This window comes from Brachyistius frenatus, unplaced genomic scaffold (genome assembly GCF_029030835.1).
Source record: "Brachyistius frenatus isolate BFR_SWC_R1_liver_20210118 unplaced genomic scaffold, ASM2903083v1 Contig_52, whole genome shotgun sequence".
Lineage (NCBI taxonomy): Eukaryota > Metazoa > Chordata > Actinopteri > Embiotocidae > Brachyistius > Brachyistius frenatus.
In genome coordinates, this window is record NW_027210651.1 from 1522313 (window position 1) to 1543566 (window position 21254).

A 21254-nucleotide genomic window follows, 5' to 3' on the forward strand; every position below is an offset into this window, starting at 1 on the left:
TGTAGCTGCAGCGCACATATGAGAGGCATTAAGCAGTTACTGAGTAGAGGGGCCTTTGAAGCCAAACAGGAACCATGGAGATGTGCAGAGAAGAAAGAAAAAAAAAAACTCTAAAACATATGGAGGCTCTAATGAATGCCATTACATCACCTTTCCAGATAAACTAGATGTGTAAGAAACCAGGAAAGACCGTTAAACCGGGGTTGATGCAATGAGGCCGTAGTCCACCTGTCTTCACTGAGTGCCCCTGTGTCACAATGAGGCCCCCCATAAACTGTTTCAAGTGAAGTTTTACTGAAGGTTTTAAGAGCCTTGTGTATTTTCTCAAATTTAGATTAGCTGCTGAAGGTTCCTTTTTCTTGTCACTCTCAAGTCCATGATAAATAAAACATGTGTCAGTCCTCAATTACCAATTGCAGTTACAAGTGTGCTTTGAAATGTGGTCCATATGTCAACTTAATCACTTTGATTTCCATGTCATTGACTCTGTGTACTTGCATGAGTGCATGAAAAAAAAAAGAGGCACGTGTGAGGGAGAACCTTAATGCTCTTAACAATTTGTGACTTGGGCTGTATTTCTTCCCTAACTGTAAGGTTAATGGTTATAGCAGTACTCTTGTAACACGGGCTGTGCTGGCTGAGAAACCAGATCACCTTCAAAAACATTACTGTTAAAGCTTCCATGTCAAGGCCCCGTCTCATGGAAAACCATCTTAAACCATTTCCTTCTGTTAAATGATACAGGGTACCATATTGCCCCACTTCATGTTCCAATTAAGGGATTTGAGGTCACTTTAGAGCTCCCATTCCCATGCCTGCAGGCTGCATCCTCTTACTGGCACTCTGCTACTAAACCATAGCTCAACCTCGTCCCTTGCATTCAGCTGGATAATACTCTGAAGGTGATGATACGTGAGTAACACTTTCAGGCTGTCAGATTTATTTTTTTTATCCGAGTTAGGGGATAGCAAATGGAACAAAATCCCACTGTTTATCTCAGTTGTCTGGTTTTATCCGTCTCACTCTCTGACCGATGCTTTCTCTCTCTTTCTCTTGAGTTATTCAAAAGGAGATTAGAAAAGAAAAAACGTAAATGAGAATACACGTATAGGCCCACTGTGTGATTATGTGGTGCATAATCACACAGTGGGCCTCTGTGGCAAGAATAGCAGTTACCTATGTTAAGCACAAATATATCAAACGCAGCACAGAAAATTGGTCCACACGACATGCAGCCGCAGTCTGACCACAGTGGCTTTAGTGGTTGGCCACTATGGTCTGCAGTCGGACAGTCAAATGAGTTATTACAATGACTTAGTGCATGCGCTGTGGTGCTGAACACTTGCAGCACTGTTGCTTTAGTCTGGCTTGTGATAAGTGCATGTTCCTGCATCGCTTCTGTCCTTCCTGTTTGTTATCACTTTTCATACTTTTAACAGTTTTCACACTACGTTTTGGTTTACAAATGTTACCACATTGTCGATGTTTCAGAAACACAGTTGCCCTCTGGTTGAATGTCTAACCAGCCACCCATAAATCTCACTGTTGGTCCTGAGCTCCAAATTCTCTGCTGGAGAGGCTGGCTGTGGTCCAAACTATAGCCCCTGTCCCAGATGACTGATCTGGAAGAGGTTAAGTTCCTCTGATAAGTCCCACATTTACATTAGCTATAGTGTTTTCCCCATAAGGACTCCTTTATGACGTAGTTTGTAAAAGGAGGTGCCATCTGTATTGAGTCGGTCTTCTTCTGTCTTTGAAATTAGTACACAAGTAGTAATTCCCTGCTATTGTGCCATAAATATATTTCAGTCCTTCTTTCTAGACAATAGTTTAGTTCCAGCAGTCACAACAAGGTTTCAGCTTTGTCTTGCTTTGTTGAATTACCCCTTATTGTCATTTCCATGTGGGTTGTAAAACAGATTTAGTGGCGAAATACGTGTGCCATGGTGACTGGCAAATATTGATGTGTTTACTTGGGCTTTGTTTCTGTGTTATTGTTTAGTTACACATGAGGTAATTTTACACCTTTTCGGACTAGACAAAAACGTGTATTTTTAGGAATAAAAGTAAAGTTGTAAATCTCTGTTGTTTAGAAGTAGCACTAGTGAAATTGTATTCACCCCTATGTACCGTACCTTTTTTGCTTACGTAAGCATGACATTGTAATCTATGACCTCTTGCATTCCAGACGTCATGACAGGTTGGAAAGTAAGCTGTGGATGAATGAAAATCAGGCCTTCATGCTGATGTACTTTCTCCTGATGTGTTTGTGTTTAACACTATATCCTCTCCTCCTCTCCTCTTCTCACCTCTCCTCACCTCTCCAGGGCCCTGTTGGCCCGATTGGGATAGCTGGGGTGATAGGAGTTCCCGGTGAAAAGGTAAGAGCTGTATTTCTCTGTCATTAGGCTGTCAAACAGCTTCAGCTGTTCACTTGTCAGTGTCAGAACCCTGTAATTATGTTAAGCAGCCATGGCTTGAGGCCCCAGAGGCCCCGGAACACATGCTTATATAAACACTCTCGCATCCACATCAATAACAATATTGTCAAATCCATGTCACCATTATTGCCTTTCAACCCTCTGCCCCTCTGCTGGAGCAAGCAATTATAAGGTAAATCCAAAAGAAAATTACCATTTAATCGTTGACCGACCTCTTGAGGCAAATTCTCCTGTCATTTGTTGTCAGAAGCCCTAAGGTGTTATTGCTTCTGATCAGTGTCATAGACAGGTCGTTGAGCTAATGTATATATCTAATTCTGTTGCTCATTAAAATGCAAATTCATTGTCCCCTGCCCTCTACCTCAACCAGTCGCCTTCTCCTTCCTATCCAGGTGCCCCATTTGTCCGAACATGTTCCCGTGATGGGAAGCCATTGTCAGATTCTTGCTTGTCCTCCTACTCCTCTCACACAAAATCCTCCTCATGGTTCAGTTTGTCAGCACTAGCCTTCCCCACAAAGCCCGCAAATTATTTTCACATTATATATATATATATATATTTAATTCAGTACCACCCTCTGATTTACACTAATGTTTCCAATACAGTACCTTAAAACTGCCTTCATCTCTCTGTTTGATGGAAGTGCAACAAGAACTGGAAGTGTACTCGTACATTACATATGTTGCACAGATCAAGGAGAATTAAAGCATCACTGACATAAGGGTTAGAGGGGTTGAAGTGAAGACCCAGGCAGCTTTCCTGCTCACTCAGGGTTGCGTTTGCCTTTAACACTGTGCAGAGTGCCACCAAAGGGGTTTCAAAGCTACTTGCTGTAAACTCCATTCAGCCGGCTGTCACTCTTAACTGTCTACATTCAGGAAGCTTCTCTCCAGTTTCATGGCTTTCATTAGGAGAAGAGTAGGTAAAGCTGCGGTGGGGTTTTCAGTGTCGAGGTTTTAGGGCACAGTTTAATGATCAGCTCTCTCTTTCTTTTCTACTGTTTTCAACCAGGGGGACCGAGGACCACCGGGTCCAACAGGTCCAGTCGGAGAGAAAGGGCCAAGGGTAAGAGAATATTCTGCTGAATTGTAATTTTGTCTGAGAGTTGATAAACCTCAGAGCTGTGGTGTGTTGTGAAAAAGGGTTTCCCAAGAAATGAGCAATGCTACAACAGCCTACCAGAGCTTGGACATACTGTTCAGTAAACCAATGTATGAGGATGATGAATATAAAACTGAGCTCAGCAAATTTGGCTGTAAGTTTTGGCAGATGTTACTTAGCCGCAAAGGTTTAGTTCTTGGAAAAGAAAGCAGCCCCACCGGAGACCTAAAAGGTTCCAGACTCCTCAACGTTGTAACTTTTGTAGATACAAACTAAGCAAAATTCAGGCGTATCAAATTAGTTTAAATCAACAAAATGTGTTTGTTTTGAATCACTGTCTGTTCTGTGTGACCAATTCTAAAGACTAGACTTTGTGTCCTACCTAACAACCCTTTAACAAAAAGGCAAAGGCTATGTGAAAGAAAGGCCAGCAAATAGCCTCTCTGTTTGTCAGACCATGTCATAGCATTTTGAACATATGGCCACACATTCTGCTGTTCTTTGGCTGTGACTTGTCTTTACAGTTGTCTATTCTTTTTGTCAAGGAGGAGACCTTAAAGAGCCCCAATGACTTGTTAAAATCTACAACTGAACTGAAAAATGTTATCTGTGATAGACCTTACTAACTGTTTGGTAGTATACTCTGGCATGAATCTGAATAGAGAATTAGACTCCCAGTTTCTACCTTATTGTACATTTGTCCAATTTTAAGTGTGTCAAATGCTGGGGTGATTAAGGTTGTGTTTTACTGACTATCCTATAACAATATCCTCTACAGACTGATGCCTTCATACAACACTGTGAAGCCTGGTAAAGGCTGAAAGAGTGTAGTGCTCATTGATTTTGCATTAGGGAAATTTGCATAAAGGTTCATCCTTGTATTTTGTTGTCATCTCTAAATCCATGCAATATATTGAAGCTGCCTGAATCTGATGGATTTTTGTGTATTTGAATTTACAGGTTAATTACAAGTTCATTTTATAAACATTAATTCACTCTCTAGTGTGTCACTATGTGTTTGCATGAAATTCTTGAGAGTGCTGATCCCCCAAAGAAGAAATAGATGCTGAGTGCAGCCATGTTTCCGCTGTCTGATGCAATCCTCCACTAGTCTTAGAAAGAGGCTGGCCTGCATCGCTCACTGTCCTGGGGCCGTGGTTTAACTCCATGTGTGTGGCTTTGCACCCCAGTCCTGACCTAAATGGCTGGGCGAGTGGCTAGCGGGTTGACTGATTGGCTGGCTTGAAGAGAGGATGACTAATTTGCTGGCTGGCTTAATACCAAGATCATTGAATCAGTGCTGCCTTGTTTGTCTGACTGAGGCAGAGCTTTGTGACTTATGTAAGGAGTTGTGGTGATTTGTGTGAATCAGTGTGTGCTACAATGTAGCCACATTAACAAGGAGTAACAGTTCACTGTGAAGGCTTTGGGCTGTTTTATCACAGATTACATTGATCATGTCAGGAGGTTCTATTTCTGTTTAAAGACGATTTGCAGGGATTAGCATTTTCTTCAAATCTTACTCACCATTGTCTTTACAGACTGTCGTTGTTATTGTGCCGTTATTACTTTATATATTAATATTGGAAGATAATGAGTGGTAATGAAAACCCCAACAGCCAGCTTTTTTGTTTTGTTTTGTTTTTTTAGCACATTGTAAGACAATGTAATATTAAACACAATTCTACCGGGAACTCCTAATCCTTTCCAGTTGCAGATGTAAACACTTTTTACTGCACAGTATGGCTCCATTAGTCACTGATCAATTCTGAAGCACTAATGCAGCATAGGTAATTTGTATAGTGTTAACCACTCTGCTTGCCCATGTATCAGATACCATTAAAAAGTGATTCTTGTCTACCTTTCTATACTGTTTGTCTGCTCTGTTTTGGTATAAGGGTTATCCAGGATTGCCAGGAGGTCCAGGTGACATCGGCATGCAAGGTGCATCTGTAAGTGTCATAAACTCTTCACCGCCACATTGTACCCAAATAGTGTTTTTGTGCCTTGATATGCAAAGAAGAACATGTAAATCTATATTGACTGTATGAATTGAAAATACAGACTTCTTTACACCATGCACTTCTCCCTGTGGTATATGCATATTGTTTTTTGTGAGACATTTGTTTTGTTTTGCTTCTTCTGCATTTTAGAGTTAGTTGTACACACATTAGTACTGAGAGGCATTTAATCTCACACTGTTCTCAGTGACTTGGCTGAATATGATATATGCCTAAATTGCAAGATTAACTTGGACCCTTAAACTGAGTTGAAGGAACGTAGTGTTTTTTGTAAACATATAAAATGTAGGGTGATCATTTCATGTATTAGACTTCCACAATGTAGTGTAAACTTCTTTATGCAATTAGTCTTAACTGGCTGATTGTTCAGTAGCTCTGCTGAATTCTGCATATGCATTAAGTTTACTTGACTTGTGATGATGTATAGTGAGGTTATGGCCTATTTAGTTAATCTAAATATTGTAATGTATTTGATAGTTGGTCTAACTTCATCAATACAAAAATATTTATAAAAATTAGATTTGTTGTTTCATCAGAACATGTTTTTTTTTTACAATGTCCTAATGTTAATTCTGTCTCTGTCCTCTGTCTTATTTCCTGTCACAGGGTCTACAGGGACAGAGGGGGAGTCCAGGCATCGCTGGGCCAAAGGGCAGAGTGGTAAGAGCTGTTTTTACCTTTTCGGCATCACTTGTACCCATCCCTTGTTAGTTATGCATGCGAGCCCACTTCAAATGTAACCATGAAAAGTTCACTTATCAGACTTTTGGTTGTCTGTTTCACATCACAGCCTCATTCCCATAAAAAACAAAGGTTAAAGCAATTAAAAGACATGTGCTTGTCATTCCACTATGCCTAAGCTTCTTTATTGGTGCAATTATAATTGTTTCATGAGGCCTATGAATCTCAAGTTCGAGGACATTATAGTGATGTCAAATGGACGAGATGGGGTAATACTGGTGGGACACCATGTGGCTGAGAGGAGAATGACAATGAGGCAAAGACACGTTCCTTATTTCTGACTGAATTGTGTTGGGCCTTCTTGGATTTTTTTTTTTTTTTTCATAATTTCACTTTACATTTAAAAGCAGCTGCAATTTAAGGGGGTAGAATTGAATATTTTAATGCAGCTTAATGTATACCACAGTAATCATGTTGTGTTGGCATACGCCTATAATAACTGTATGTAATGGTACGGAATTAATAGAGTCCTGTTCATACTTTGAAAATTTGTTAAAAGTCTGATTTAATAAGTCACAGAAAAAACACAGATAGAAACTGCCTTATAAAAATACAACAAGCAGCAACACCTTAGATTAATCATTTTAGGGTATTTTTCTCTTTTGCTTTACCTGGAAACAAATATGCAATCAATTTTTGTTTTTATCGCTTTTGACACTCATTACATAATTCAATATAAAGTTAATCTATTAAAGTAACAACATTATATTCATCCCAGAAATACTTTGCAGTTCCTGAGTAGTGGCCCAAACATTCGGCAAGAAACAATGTTCATACAGCTCTGAATATTCACAGTATTGTTAGTGCATTAATATTCAGATGAAATGTTATTTTCCTGAAGAATACAAATACTAAAATTTGCCTTAAATCTTTTCTAAACTGATAGTTTGCATGCGCTTATGTCCGCTGCCAGGCTGCCAAACAATGCAGTGACTAAAGCTCTTGTGCTAAATTGGGTCCTTTCAGGAAATTTAAGTAAATGAATGAGAGATATTAATAAGTAATGAGTGATAGCTTTCTACCACACTGCTTCGGTTCTCACACATCATCACTCGTCTGTAACCACCTCCTTTTATCATCTGTTCACTTATTTTTCTCCAGCTCAGCATTTTCCAACCAAAACATATGGCAGCGGTTAACAAGCTGCAACTTGTGTTCTTCACTGTAATCCACACATATGTCAGTTTGTGGTAGCATTTCCTGTCTTGTTGAGGTGACATATAGGTGTCCTCCCTCTTCCTCGTCCGTGGTTTGCCTTTATTGTCAAAACATATGATCCATCACGGGGCAGGAAAAAAATTCAAAAGCTCATCCTTTGAAACAAAGTCCTGTTCTAGCTTTTGTTTTTGGAAGAGGTGTCAGAAATTAACTTTCATGCTTTCTCATCACTAGTTTTTTGATAAGAGATTAAACTCAGAGTGCAAAATGAAGGAAAGAAAATGAATAACCTGGTGCTGAATTATCTGGTGTTTACAGTTGGGACACATTTACATCTAGTTAAAAAACAAGAGTTATTGCTGTCCAACTCTGACTCCTCTCCACCATTTTAATGATCACTCACAGTGAAACTCACCTCATCTGCTCCAGAAATATTCATGTAAACTGTGTGTAGTGATGTGGGCCATTGCTTGTATCTAAGCGTTTATTGGATTGGCTGCAGTTAAAGCCTTTTGAGATACTTATTTTGTAACCAAACATTGTTTATTGCCTGCTTACTTTTCACAGTATGTCTCCATCTAATTTTAAAACACAGTTTTCAAGGGGGAGAAATCTTTGTTTTCAAGTTGTTTTTGTAGAGATCTCTGCCCACAGTGAAATTCGATTTTTCTCTTTTCACTCGGGGAAACAATCGTAGCCAACCTCTATGCTGTACATCAGTTGATATCAAATGTTCGAGGCATCTGCGAAAATCAAATTCAGGTTAACAGCCACAGCTGTGTTGTGTATGCCGCTGTTTTGATCCTTAAAATGTGTGATTACTGGAGTTAGAGATGGCAGAAGGTTATTTTAAGAAGACTACACGCATTTTGTTACTGAGCCAAATTACACCTGCAGTGTCTTCCTGTTCTCTGTTTCACCTATTCTGTGTTTTAACACAGCCAAAACACAGTGCAGTTGTTCCTATGTGTGTGTTTTTCTGTAATTGTGGCAGACGTCTAAAGAAATATAAAGTTGTGATTTAATCGCAGCCCATAAACACTCCATGTTAATCAATCACTTCAAAGCAGCGGCTCTGCAGTGTCTTTATTGTATATTTACAGTGTAAACTGAAAAAATCAACATAAATCTGATTTATATCTTGACCTGTATTGAGCTATAATAACATTTAAAATGAACTATCACTGTGAAAGTGTAAGGTGACCAAAGGTCTTCATAATTTTAGTTCCACACAACTCCAATCCCCCTCTGCAGTGGCTGAGGTCTTTGTTTTGGAAAACTTCAGTTTATCTCTTACACACTGAAAGACAACGTTGGCATTTTCAGATTTACATATTTTGGAGTCAGTTTTTGAAAAGCTTCATGTGGATTTACTTTCAGACTGACTGAGCTACAAATTTTAACAATGGTAAATAATTTATCCCAACCTGCTGTATGATCAGAAGCTGTCTTTTAGAGGTGTAAGTTGAAAGGAATCAGTTTAACACCGACACTTATTTTAATTATTTGGCAGAAAGCATGACCTCAAATGACCTTTTAAATCAAAGATTGCAGAGGGAGAGATGAACTATAGGAAGGAACAAATGCAGAGAAAGATAAAGCCTTCCGTGTCTTTAAACTTTAATGATGGAGGCATGGGGGTCTGACTGAAAGCCAGAAGATCAGGCACAACAGGAGCAGATAAGCCATCAAAGGAAGAGCTATAAAAGTGGAGAGAAAAGATGGAAACCACAGGGTGAAAAAAAGTCCCAAAAGAGTGGACAGCGGCGAGAAGAGGAGGCTCATGGGTTGTATTTACAGATCTTTATCTCACCTTGTGTCTGTGGTGGTGCTACAGTGCTGGGAAACCCCTGGAATGTTTGTGGGGGGTGGTAGACTGTGGCATCAGGGCGGAAGCCCCCCCAAGTAGACAAAGAATACAGACTAATTACTTTGTTGTTGGCATTAGTTCAGTTCAGTGTTGACTATACATACAGTATACCAGCTTGTGCAAGATGCTTTGATGTGCTAAAATGTGATGCTCATTCTTTGTGGAGTGACGCTCAGAGGTGTGTCTCATGTTGCTCAGGGGCCCCGGGGTCCGGACGGCCCACTGGGAGAACCAGGTCCTGAGGGCACCAAGGTAAACATTCACATCACCCAGTAGAACGTGTCAGTATTCAAATGTTAAAATGGGATAAATATAGTTTTTCTGCATGAAATGGGCCCTTCTTCATGTATATTAGCCAAGGTAGTAGTTCTGGAAATGTCTGCATGGGCTAAAAAACACTCAATTCCTTTCCAAATTGTTTTTGTAATTTTTCTTTGCAGGGTGAAAAGGGTGCAACTGGACAAAAAGGAGAGGCCGGATTCATAGTAAGTAGTCTTTATATGCCCCACAGAGAGTTGAATATACATTCAGTCAGTGGCTATGATGCTGTAATACTTTTATATCAAACACATTTCTGGACGGAGGCTTCAGGTTCTTAAGAAATAAGAAGGCACATTAATATGCACCCTCATTTATCCAAAGCCAAGAATAAGCACAGTCATAAAAAGGGATCATCATCCATCTGCATCAAGTTGAATCATCCCTTTTGAAGATGCACATTCACCTCATGGCAAAGTCCATACAACATGTGATTTCAACCTTACTCCAGAATCTAGAATAACCCTTGGGCTCTGTAAAAGCTTGGTGGGCCTTTAATCCGTTTTTATTTTCAGGGCTTTTGTCTTTTTGCCTCTGTATCAGGTTATAACCAGATGCAGTTCTCATGTTTTGCTGGCAGCTTGTCTGGAGGAAACCTGAGCTGAATAAGCTGAGGAGATAAAAGTCAATGTTGTATTTCACTGATCGGGCTGAGTGAAATACAATCTAGCCGAAGATCTGCCTTTGATGCCTGGTTTTAATAAAAAGATTTGAAATCTCCTTTGTTCAAAATACATACTTGTTAATACTATTAAGAGTGCATCAGGTGATGCTTGTTCAGGTGCTGTTCATTTAGGTTGGCTGTAATTAATGGAAAATCATATTTATAATTGATATAACTGATGGACTGTTGATGTAATGCAAAGATACCAAAATGTCCTATTTTATTGAAACTATTTTGAGTACTATTTTTCATATTTGACAATGGACCGATGAATTATTATTCCCAGACAATGCTGCTCAAATAACGATATAAAAACAATCCAATTGTAACAAATCGTGAAAAGTTTTTTAAACAATGATTGTGGCTTGGATAAAATGTTACGTTGCAAAGGCAGGGGCCACATTTATTAGTTGATGACTGTCGACTCAAGTGACTTTAAAAGCTGTAAAACTGTTGTTGACCTTCTTTTTACTACATACAGCATGTATGTATTAACAGTTTTAGCGTTTAGTGCTGAATTAATTGAATGCTTTAAACCAGATTAACAACACATTCCTCCAGTGAAAACTGTTGCATTTTATCTTAATCTGAAATTTACAAAGTTTGACGTGTCAATCAAGTATATCATTGTAAAACCCAGCACATACACAAAATTACCATCAGATATGAAAGATTAATGGGTTGTCAATATTTTACGCATTACTGAATTGAAATCCGTTGGCTTGATTTAAATCACTCAAACTTTGATTTCTCTCTTTAAAGGGCAAAGCTGGCAGTCCAGGAGAGAGAGGCCCTCCTGGGAAGTCTGTAAGTTTTGTTTAACCTGCAGTTATTTTTTTTCGACTGAACTTCTCTTTCACAGCGTTAATTATCATCTTGCACTTTAACAGGAAGCATCACCATGGCTACAGGGGAGAAAACAAACTTGTAAACTTTCCTACATCCTTTTTTTCGCCTGTATTATGTATAATGATAAGAGTTTGAACCAATAAAAGGCACTCAAGAGGAAGATGTCATAAATAAAAGAAAACAGAGTGGTGTTTCAGGGCTCATCAAGTCATGTGGGCATGGTTTCCTTCTTTTTCATCTTGGGTGCAAAGTTTTTCCTTAAGTATAGTACTAAAATCAGTTTGTATGTATGTGTGGATAGAAATATCCATCTAATAATGGTACATGATATCGCTCTACTTTTGTAGCGACTTAAAAAATCCCAGAGGATAAATTTTGTCCTTTCAGCAGCTAAAAATGCTGTGTAGGACATTTACAAAGAAAATAGCTAACACTGACTGTAGTGTCTTGTTTTAGTGCCACACAATAAATAAATCTTTGATAGCTTTGAAGGACCATTTTGCCAATAAACCCTTTTTCTGTCTTTGCCATGAAGAAAATTATGGATTTTAGTTTTTATGTGCTTTTGGATGGTGAAAAGATAAAATAATTGATGCTCCACAGATGGAAACATGCAAAAACCATGTGGGCTGTCTCAAAGTAAAGGGATGATCACGGTACATAGACAGTTTATTTCTTATTTCTGATAGTCCAGTTCATTTCATCCTTCTATGGCTGGATTTACAAACTATTACCTGCACGCTTTTGCAGCCTTGGACTCTTCCTCAGCTGTTTGACTTGCCTCATTTTCCGCTGACAAATTATCTTCTTTTCTCTTTGATTAATTATGTATTGGCTAAACATTTAACATGTTAGGATTGTTGGTATGTACTCTTTACAGACACAAAGACACGTGCGGGCCTGCGCTCTCACTCTCAGACAGACATCTGTACACACACACACACACACACACACGGGTACATCCATGCACTCCTTTGGACACAACATGCGCACACTTGGTGACCTGTTGAGACCTGTGTGAGAGTCAACGAGGCCTTTTTGCATGAGACGAGTTTGCAACAAGTTTCAAACACAGTTTCGATCTCCACAGTGAAAAGTTGCTGCTCTTGTCACTTACATTAAATGAAGAACGTCTACTCCTCATCAGAGCCTTCCCGCTATCATCAAACACACAACTTTCTTTTGTAAATACAGCATCGTTGGCTATTCATAGCAGTAACATTTCCACCTATGATTCCACCTCTGGAATCATAGCGCCCTCTTGTGTCTGATAAAAGTCTTTCTCAAACTTGAATTGTGCCTCCTTATATATACACATATACTGTATATATATATATATATATATATATATATATATATATATATATATATATATATATATATATGTGTGTTAAAGATTATTTAGTAATTGTGTGACAATAATGTTATCTGTGATGTCAGAGCCCATTAATGTTAGTGCTGAAGGCAATTCTTAAAGTTAATGCAGTTGTCAATGGATGTGGTTGTCGTCACAAACCGCAGTAGTGTTCCTCAATTTCCTTAAATCTTGTTTCCTGAAATCTTTCAACATTCTCATTTTTGCCCATTACATTCTCTGACTCATTATATGATACTCAGTCTGTGTAAAAGTTCAACGATTTCTTTTGTTCTTTTTTTTTTTTTCTTTTTTTTTAAGCGTGAAGTTGAATCGGCTGAACAACAGGGGTCAGAGTTAGAGACATTCATACGCTTCATTCATTTCCTTTTGTGACATTTCTCCTCAGTAACTAGATGAAAAAAAATATTTCAATATTAATCGTGATGACTTTATGACGCAGTGTTTCACAGTAAAGTATTTAAACCAGTTTATTCTAAAACAAATTTTGGATGCTCCTGAGTTCATCACAATCTCATCCAACTTTGACACTTCACCACCTCTCTTCTACACAATCTCAAGTAATGTCCACTGTCAGTGTAAGTCTAAACACTGTTTCAAATTTGGGTGTCTTTTCTAAAGTTGGCAACACGGTGCTTGACAGTAACAAAGATATCCAACATATCAAAGAGATTCGGTGTCGTGTCTGTAGGTGAAATATTTACCTCACTCGTCATATTTGTGGTTGCATTGGTAATGTGCACCATGAAGTCAGGTTTCCTCATGCTGGTTTTCTGTAATTACACACGAGGGACTGAAGCAACACTGAGCTGGTGCTAATGTGTGTTTGCAGGGTAAAGCAGGTATACCAGGCAGCGGTGGTGAGAGGGGGCCTCGAGGTGAACCAGTAAGTACGCCGTCTTCTGCATTGATGTGGTCGTTTCAGGAAACTACAAAACTAACCACACACTTTGAAAGCTGGCTTGTCTGGAATCTGTAATGACTTAATTGCTTACAAAGGTTTCACGAGGAAGAAGCTGTCACAGTTTAAATGATTTACTAAACAACTCTGATGTTGATTATGACCAGAAGATTAAACCGTTTTAGAGGAAAAGATTGTATGTGATGGAATTATTTAGATTTTTCTTTTTACTTTGTTTTCTCTCTCTGCGTTTCTCACACCTGAAGCCTCCCCACCTTGTACCTCCCTTCTTGGATTACTCTTCAATTTTTAGATTTTTTTTATTTTTTTTATTTTTATTTTTATTTATTTATTTTTTTTTTCCCCCTGGAAATCTGCCAACCCCTCTGGGATATAAAGAATGTCAAACAAACAGATACAGATATTTATTAGGATGAGGAGCTTGCAATAATGCTAGAGGAATGGTTTATGTTATGGGTCTCATCTTGTGTTTGGCTGGTCTTCAGTCTTCTTTTTTCCAGGCGTTCTCAGCCCTCACTTTTACTTTTCTTCAAACATTTAATTGTGTATGTTTGTTTTGCCATTATAGGCTTGAGTTGTGTATTATGTCAGTTCTGGTGTCCCTTGATTTGCTGCACTTATCAGGTCCAACTTTGAGATCATTGTATCTTTACATTATTGCCCTTTAGGCATCAAATGATGGTTATTTTTCTTTCAGGGACCCAAAGGACCTCCTGGAGAGGCTGGACCTGTTGGAGAGCAAGGACATGAAGTACTTTACATTAAATGTCCATAATTATTAATTGATTGAGCGATTGTGGGTTTTATAGTCAACATTTCTATACATACTGTGTATACAAATTGCACATTTTGTTTCTCTGTCTCATCTTTGTAGGGTGTGCCAGGTATAGAGGGGGAACCCGGCGCCATGGGAGAGCAAGGGTCAAAGGTCAGTATATTGTTTGTGGGCCCCCCCCCCCCCCACACCTCCCATTTTTCATCTTAGAAATCAATTGTCCTTGAGGAGCTTCGGTTCCTTCCACCCTCCAGCAATGTAAAAATCGTGGACATGATCTGTCACATTGCACTTAACATAACTGTGGCCTCGTTGAGACAGCAGTTTATTGTCAAGTGAAACACTGTGTCCACTTCAAGTATTACTGGTTAGTGTAAGAGTGCTGCTGCAAATGTCAGTATGTTTTTGACCTCCAGACAGCCCCGTGTTGTGTTTCATCCCCCTGCAGGGTGATGTTGGGCCTCCAGGACCTGAAGGGGAGCAGGGACAGGAGGGAATGAGAGTGAGTGACTGACAAACAATCCACGATAATCCCTTCCTTCCTTGTGTTTGGGTGAACCTGACCCAGTTGTATATTTACTTCCCCTCATTCTGACAATGATGTTTAATCTCCCGGCCCGAAGAAAGCAGAACGATGAAATTGAGTTTGTCTGATGAGCTGTATAAATAGAACTTGGACTGCTCGAGTCTCATCTTTCTGCGACGTTCACAGAATTAGGCTGAACATTCTTTAACGAGGTTACCCAAATACAGTCCGCAGTGCTTTATCGGGATAGATGAAGGAACAAAATTAGATGACATCTGAAAAACTGTCCACTCGACTGAAATTCTATCCGAAAAATGAATCTTATGTGATATTTGTCATTTCAAATGTCCTCAGTGCAGATGTTCCTCATATTCTACTTCATGACACAAATTTCATTTTAATTCGTATGACGTGGTTCTTGACTTTCACAAAACAAATAAATCATCTATAAATTTAGAGGTGAAACAGCCTTGAAATTTTGATCCGTTGAGGATTGTGACTTTGTCAGCTGCATACATTGATGATTTAGGAAGTTAAGGATGCTCAAATATTGTGTCCTTTATATTTGTATATGTATGTATGTATATTTAATTCTTGATTATTTCAGGAATTGGCATGCTAAGAGCAAAAGTTATTTTGTGAAACAATCTCCCTGTTACTAAGGACTATTTTGGCAAATATATGTATGTAAAAAAAAAAAAAAACTTCCTATAACAACTTAAGATGGATAAGCACATTGGTATTATGTGCAGGTACAGCCCATTTATCTGAACTGTATTGGTGTAGAGGCTGAAATGTCAGAAGAATATCTCAACACTTGGATAATAAGAACCAAAACAATCTCCTGCAACAAAGAAATGAACAATTTCACAAATTTTGAAACGCTGACCTTGCGGATAGACAAAATGGTTACTGCGTTCATTTGTCACTGACAGTGAAGAGGTTTTATTGTAAATTATAATGTATTTGCAGGGTCGTCCTGGGCCCCCTGGTGAAGACGGCCTTCAAGGGAAAGATGGAGCCAAGGTAAACATTTTTGTTGACTTTATCATTTCTCTCGAACAAAATCAGCCAGTTAGCCAAAATGGGCTCTTGATTTATTCCTTGCGGAGCTCCCCCTATGACAACATTAATATGAAATTGTCAATTGACTGATTTATATTAGTTTATCCAGAGAATAGTTTTGAATTAAAAAAAAAAAAAAAGTTAATCAAAGTGATTTACTGAATGTTATTTGACCCACTGGCTTCACTGTTGGTAATATGAAACTACTGTCTTTCGCTGGTGTGTCTCTCTTTCTCTGCCTCTATCACACTGTCAGGGTGAACCTGGTGAGCGAGGGCCAATTGGAGAGCCAGGGGACAAAGGAATAGAGGGAGACCCCGGGCCCCCAGGACCACCCGGAGAGCCTGGGAAACAGGGCTTTCGTGTAAGTTTAGTTTTTGTTTCCAAACTTGAACTGCTAAACAATAAAACAACCTTAATTTAACTGGAGAAAATTAGCATTCCTTTTCTGCAGATTTCTGACATCCTGGTTTACAATTTAAATACCTGCAACTGACAACGTTTTCTTTAATAATGCCCTTCTATCCCAGTAGGGGTCAGTCTTCTCTTCAAGAAAGACTTCTGGCTTCAGGCCTAGTAAAATGCACTATGTCATAGATATTGGCAGTTTAGCACTGTCTGGTAGCTGTCAGTCAAAGTCTCCTCTAAGTGCTTGTTTTGAGATACAGATCCAGGTCTAACTGCTGGTTTTGGGGGCCAAGAGATGCCTGGTGTCAGGAAGGAAGGACACCTCAGGGCACAGATACAGAGCAATTTTCCCCTGTTTAAAAAGATTATTAAATGTATTTGTTATACTCTGTAAATAAAATGGCCCTTTAATAATATCTGATAAAAATGCTGCAGGATCTATATCTGCTAGTTGGTTTTTATTAGGAGGATTAGCAGGACAATAATGATTTGAACAGAGAACAAAGTGAGACACAATTCAAAATACAACAGTATTTGATGTGGGGTAAACTTAAGAATTGTTTGGTGTTCACAGTTGCAGTCATAAATGCCCCCTCAATGTAAAATAGATTTTAATGTATGTCATTTAATGAGTCTTGTTTTGCAGGGGCCAGAAGGTAAACTGGGTCCTCCGGGGAACAGAGGACGGCACGGAAAGAAGGTGAGTGAAACGGCATGAAGCACAAAGACACAGACCAAAGCCTTTTGTAATTCAAGTGGTGACAGAAAACTACAGAGTCACCTTATTTCAACTGTCTGATCATTTTAGGCAACTTTAAAGTGGTTGACTTGCGTTCTGAAAAAGAAAATAAGCAACTGGAACCAGCATTAAAAACAAATATTTTGTTATGTGTTTGTATTCTTCCTGAATGTTTGGATGCTTCCTGTTAGAAGGGGTTGATTGTTGGCTTTCTATTTAAAGGATCGTCTCTCTCTATACTTACTTTTTGTAATTGTTGCTCACTCTCAACTGACATTTTGAATCTTTCCAGGGAGAGAGGGGTCCTCTAGGTCTTGCTGGTGAGATTGGAAGTCGAGGAGACATTGGCCAGCCTGGCGAGCCGGGGCTGAAAGGTGCCCGGGGAACTCGAGGAACACCTGTTAGTTCCCATTCTTCAAGTCCTACCTCTCACCTCGTCTCAGTATCAGAATAAAACTTCTGTGAAAAACTGTGAAGCTTGAAGTTAACAAAGGGAACGCTACATGCATGTTGTTTTCTGTAATAGTTTAGAACGTACCATGATTTACTATTATGGTTTATATGTAAATGCAACTTTATAGTAATTAGTAACTTAAACATGGTTCTGCAGTATACAAGGATACACAATTAAGTTTAGTTTAGTATTATTCTTTTTTTTTTTTTTTTTAAATGAACTTAATTCAAATCCAGTTGTATACCAAGACAAAAAGGCATATCAGATTTTAAAACTTTGAAACCAAAGCAACAGAAGCCCTGTTTACAAGCCTGAAAGAGGGCAAAACAAAGAGGGGGAAAAGCAAGCATACAATTTTTTTTAATTTTTTTTTTTTTTGAGAAAGGTAGCTCACTTTTCAGCAGAACCTCTGAGACCATTTTGTAATAGCTGTGGAGAAAGGATTTATATACCTGTCATAAAACAACTGTAGTGACAGAGCTGCATAATGTGTCTGTTTGAGGCTAAGGTTATATTTACCTAAACCAGTGAGAGAGAGAAAAAAAAGCCAAACTAAAAGCACCAGTACTGATTCAGACCCTTTTTTTTAAAGCCTCATTTGCTGTATTGCTTCCAGGGTCGGCCTGGAGTCATGGGGATGGAAGGGCAACCAGGACTGGCAGGATACCCAGTAAGTTATTTTTTTTTCTACCTATGGTTTTATGAGAACCATTTGCAAATATACACATGTATTAATATTACAAAAAAAAACAACCACATGGCATACACACAACATATACAAACATACATTTAGCCAGTCCAAAATTTGAGATGTTTCTGATCTTAGTCTGGTCTTCTTAGCACCTTCCACTATGCTTATAGTCATCTGGCTTTTATCTCACAAAGTAAGATTACTAAGTCATCTAGGTAACTGTTTAAAAAACAGAGTTCCCCTAAAATCGAGAACACAGACTGTTCCAGGTTCATCCATCACATTTAATTCCACTTCATAAAGCTTTAGACGCAGATCTCAATGTATCACAGCTAACTCACCTTCCCCACCATCTTCAGGCCGTAAGCCTTGCATGTGATCGAGACACCCCGAGTGTGAATCTGGACGGCATCACACATCATCCCTGCCATTTTTATATCTTCCATTACTCTTTGTGGTTATCCTAAGAACAGAAAATAGGATGATAATCCCTTTTACAAATACTACACATTAATCAGGCAGCGGTGGCGTTGAACATGGTGAAGTCGAACAACAAATTTTTCCAGGCAGCTCCACAGCCTGGTCCATGCCAACAGTGCTGGGTTTAGATTGCGTAACTTGAACAGGGTACCTTGAGTTCATTTTGTCCCCTTTTGTGAATGTGTATATGTGTGTGTGTTTGAGGGCTTTCAGACTCGGTCATACTTGACGAGTTGCGGAGTGATTTTTGAGTCTGTGCCAAAACAAAAATCCTGAAGTGGCAGAATATAAAAGCTCCTCTGTTTAAATCAAACAGATTTGATTAATATGCTGACAACCTTCTCAGGGGGAACTGGTGTTTCTCAGAGAGGCATGCTATAGCATAGCCAGTGGAAGTATGGTGACTTCATTATGTGCAATAATCTTCTCTTCTTTTCTTTTTTTTTAGGGTCACCTTGGCAAGCCTGGTCCCATTGGTCCACCAGGACCCAAAGGTGAAAAGGTAATATGATACCTGAACTAATGTTTTGAAATGGAAATATTTCCGTACTTTCATTTGGTAGGTTTATGAAAAGTGTTTCAAAGACCTGTCGTATTGTAAGATCTTGTGTCTGCATCCATGCATGTGATTGTAAGTGTGTTTTTGCTACATTCCAGGGTTATCCAGGGGAGGACAATAAGACCCCAGGACCACCAGGGCCCTTAGGTGAACCAGTAGGTCTTGCTTTCCTTTAAACTCTGCTTTCTGAACACTCCTCGCTCTGTTTAACCACAGCCATTTAAATACCGGATTGACACTGGACGTAGAAGTTAATCCTGATCAACTCCTGATTTTGGCACCAAATACATTTCCTATTTTGTGTGATCTGGTTGACAATAATGTATCAGTGTTTTAGTTTTTTTTTCTGTAAATGCTCAGTCTGCAGCTGGGACACACTGGTTGATAGTCAGCTCCATGTGCATGACAGATTTAAGAAAAAACAGATTAACGAGGGTTTTTAGACTTTAGGGTGAAGCTTAAGTTTAACTTTGTTTGTGTTTTTACACAAGGTCTCACCACAACACAGATGAATACAAACTCATTACGGTGGATTTATAACACTTTTATCTTTGACAAGAGCTAAGAGTGCCATGTAGGGCCATTATTCACTTGCTTTTTGGCACCTTAAATTACCTCAATATAATCAACATATTCCACAGTGCCTCAGAAAACAAAGTCATTCTTAAACTATTATCAAAAGAGGATCAGGACATATCAAAGAGTCTTAGCAGCTTAGATAAAGCTCACAGTTATACAGTAGCCTGATTATTATGTGCTTTGAGATGCATTTGCCAGCACTGGACGTGACCACTGAGACAGGCACACACTGCATGACCACTCGCAGGTATACATAGCAATCTGCCATATGAGTAGTATAGGATTATCAAGTTGGCACAGAATGGCTGTGCATAGTTTGAGTACAATGACAGCCTCTGTTTTGATGCAGCCCCGAACAGGACTCACAAGTATAGATATGTTTCATGTGAAGTTGCTGCTCAGCTAAATTGAAGCTGAGCAGCTGGTAAAAGGAGGACATGCGTGTACAATATGCGTGTGTTCATGCGTGTGCATATGTGTCCACACAGGGGCCTCCGGGAGAACGAGGGGAGCGTGGTGAGCCAGGGGATGAAGGATATCAGGTAGACAACACCATGAAATCAACATTAGACATATCGCACAATCACCTCTCGAGCTGTTTGTCTGCTGGGTTGTTGTTCGCACTCTTTTGATGCTCTATTGAACCACTGCTCTGCTCAGATAAAGGCAGACCACACATGTTGGAGAGGATTACCAAATTCCCCCCGCAATAAAGCTGGGAAAATCTGGTGTTTTTTTCATTTCATGCTTTTCAGGCCAACAACTCTCTGCTCTCAAAAAGCACACAAACAAAAGCACACATTCACAGTGCAAACAAATTAGTAAATTGGGGAATTGTTTTTTTGACCATGGGGAATTTGTTAGTCTGTGAACAGATTTACAAATGGGTTTTAGAAACATGACCAAATCTCAAGGATACAGAAGATGTTCAAACATCCCTTTCTAAAAAAAACTGAAATTGTGTGGGGCATCTCAAGAACTTGCTTAAAGATAGAAGCATTTTGTGGGGGGACTGTAAAGATACTTTAACTGCATTGTGTCTAGAACACAATTGAATCATTAAGTACTGCTCCTCATAGAAGTTGTTGGGTAACAGTTGTGTTGCTATTGTAAGAGCAGTCCTGCACAGAGTCACTAGAAATAATCATCGACCTATTTAAAGTCTTTGGGTAACTACCTGTATTAATATTAAATACCCTGCAAATACGTTGTATATTAAAAAAGTCAATTTTGGCTTTTGTCTAATTTAGATATTTTAGCATTTTGTTGATGTATGTGTTGTCTAGATCTTGTAGACATCTCAAAAATATAATCATGTATCAAAAATATGTTTCAGGGCCACATTGGTACCATCGGTGCTCGTGGGGCTGTTGGACCACAAGGCCCACCGGTAAGTCAGTAAATGTGTGTAGTACAATAGTTACGGTTTATAATAAGAGCACAGTATCTGTTGGTTTTCAATCACAGGGAACTAATTATCAACAGTAATGTAAAAAGATCAGAAATGTAGGAAAGAAA

At 39.0% G+C, this 21254-nt stretch overlaps 1 protein-coding gene across 1 annotated transcript in view; it reads left to right on the plus strand.

The window, feature by feature from the left end:
• The window catches only part of LOC138624511 (collagen alpha-1(XXIV) chain), an 81199-nt gene that overhangs the window by 46250 nt on the left and 13695 nt on the right, over window positions 1–21254 (plus strand). The window contains exons 25-44 of the mRNA XM_069704773.1: window positions 2328–2381; window positions 3453–3506; window positions 5441–5494; window positions 6170–6223; window positions 9531–9584; window positions 9773–9817; window positions 11077–11121; window positions 13371–13424; window positions 14158–14211; window positions 14335–14388; window positions 14684–14737; window positions 15734–15787; window positions 16083–16190; window positions 16881–16934; window positions 17266–17373; window positions 18044–18097; window positions 19047–19100; window positions 19256–19312; window positions 20225–20278; window positions 21073–21126. Of these exons, the coding sequence (XP_069560874.1) occupies window positions 2328–2381; window positions 3453–3506; window positions 5441–5494; window positions 6170–6223; window positions 9531–9584; window positions 9773–9817; window positions 11077–11121; window positions 13371–13424; window positions 14158–14211; window positions 14335–14388; window positions 14684–14737; window positions 15734–15787; window positions 16083–16190; window positions 16881–16934; window positions 17266–17373; window positions 18044–18097; window positions 19047–19100; window positions 19256–19312; window positions 20225–20278; window positions 21073–21126 (1173 nt within the window). The remainder of the gene's footprint in view (window positions 1–2327; window positions 2382–3452; window positions 3507–5440; window positions 5495–6169; window positions 6224–9530; window positions 9585–9772; window positions 9818–11076; window positions 11122–13370; window positions 13425–14157; window positions 14212–14334; window positions 14389–14683; window positions 14738–15733; window positions 15788–16082; window positions 16191–16880; window positions 16935–17265; window positions 17374–18043; window positions 18098–19046; window positions 19101–19255; window positions 19313–20224; window positions 20279–21072; window positions 21127–21254) is intronic.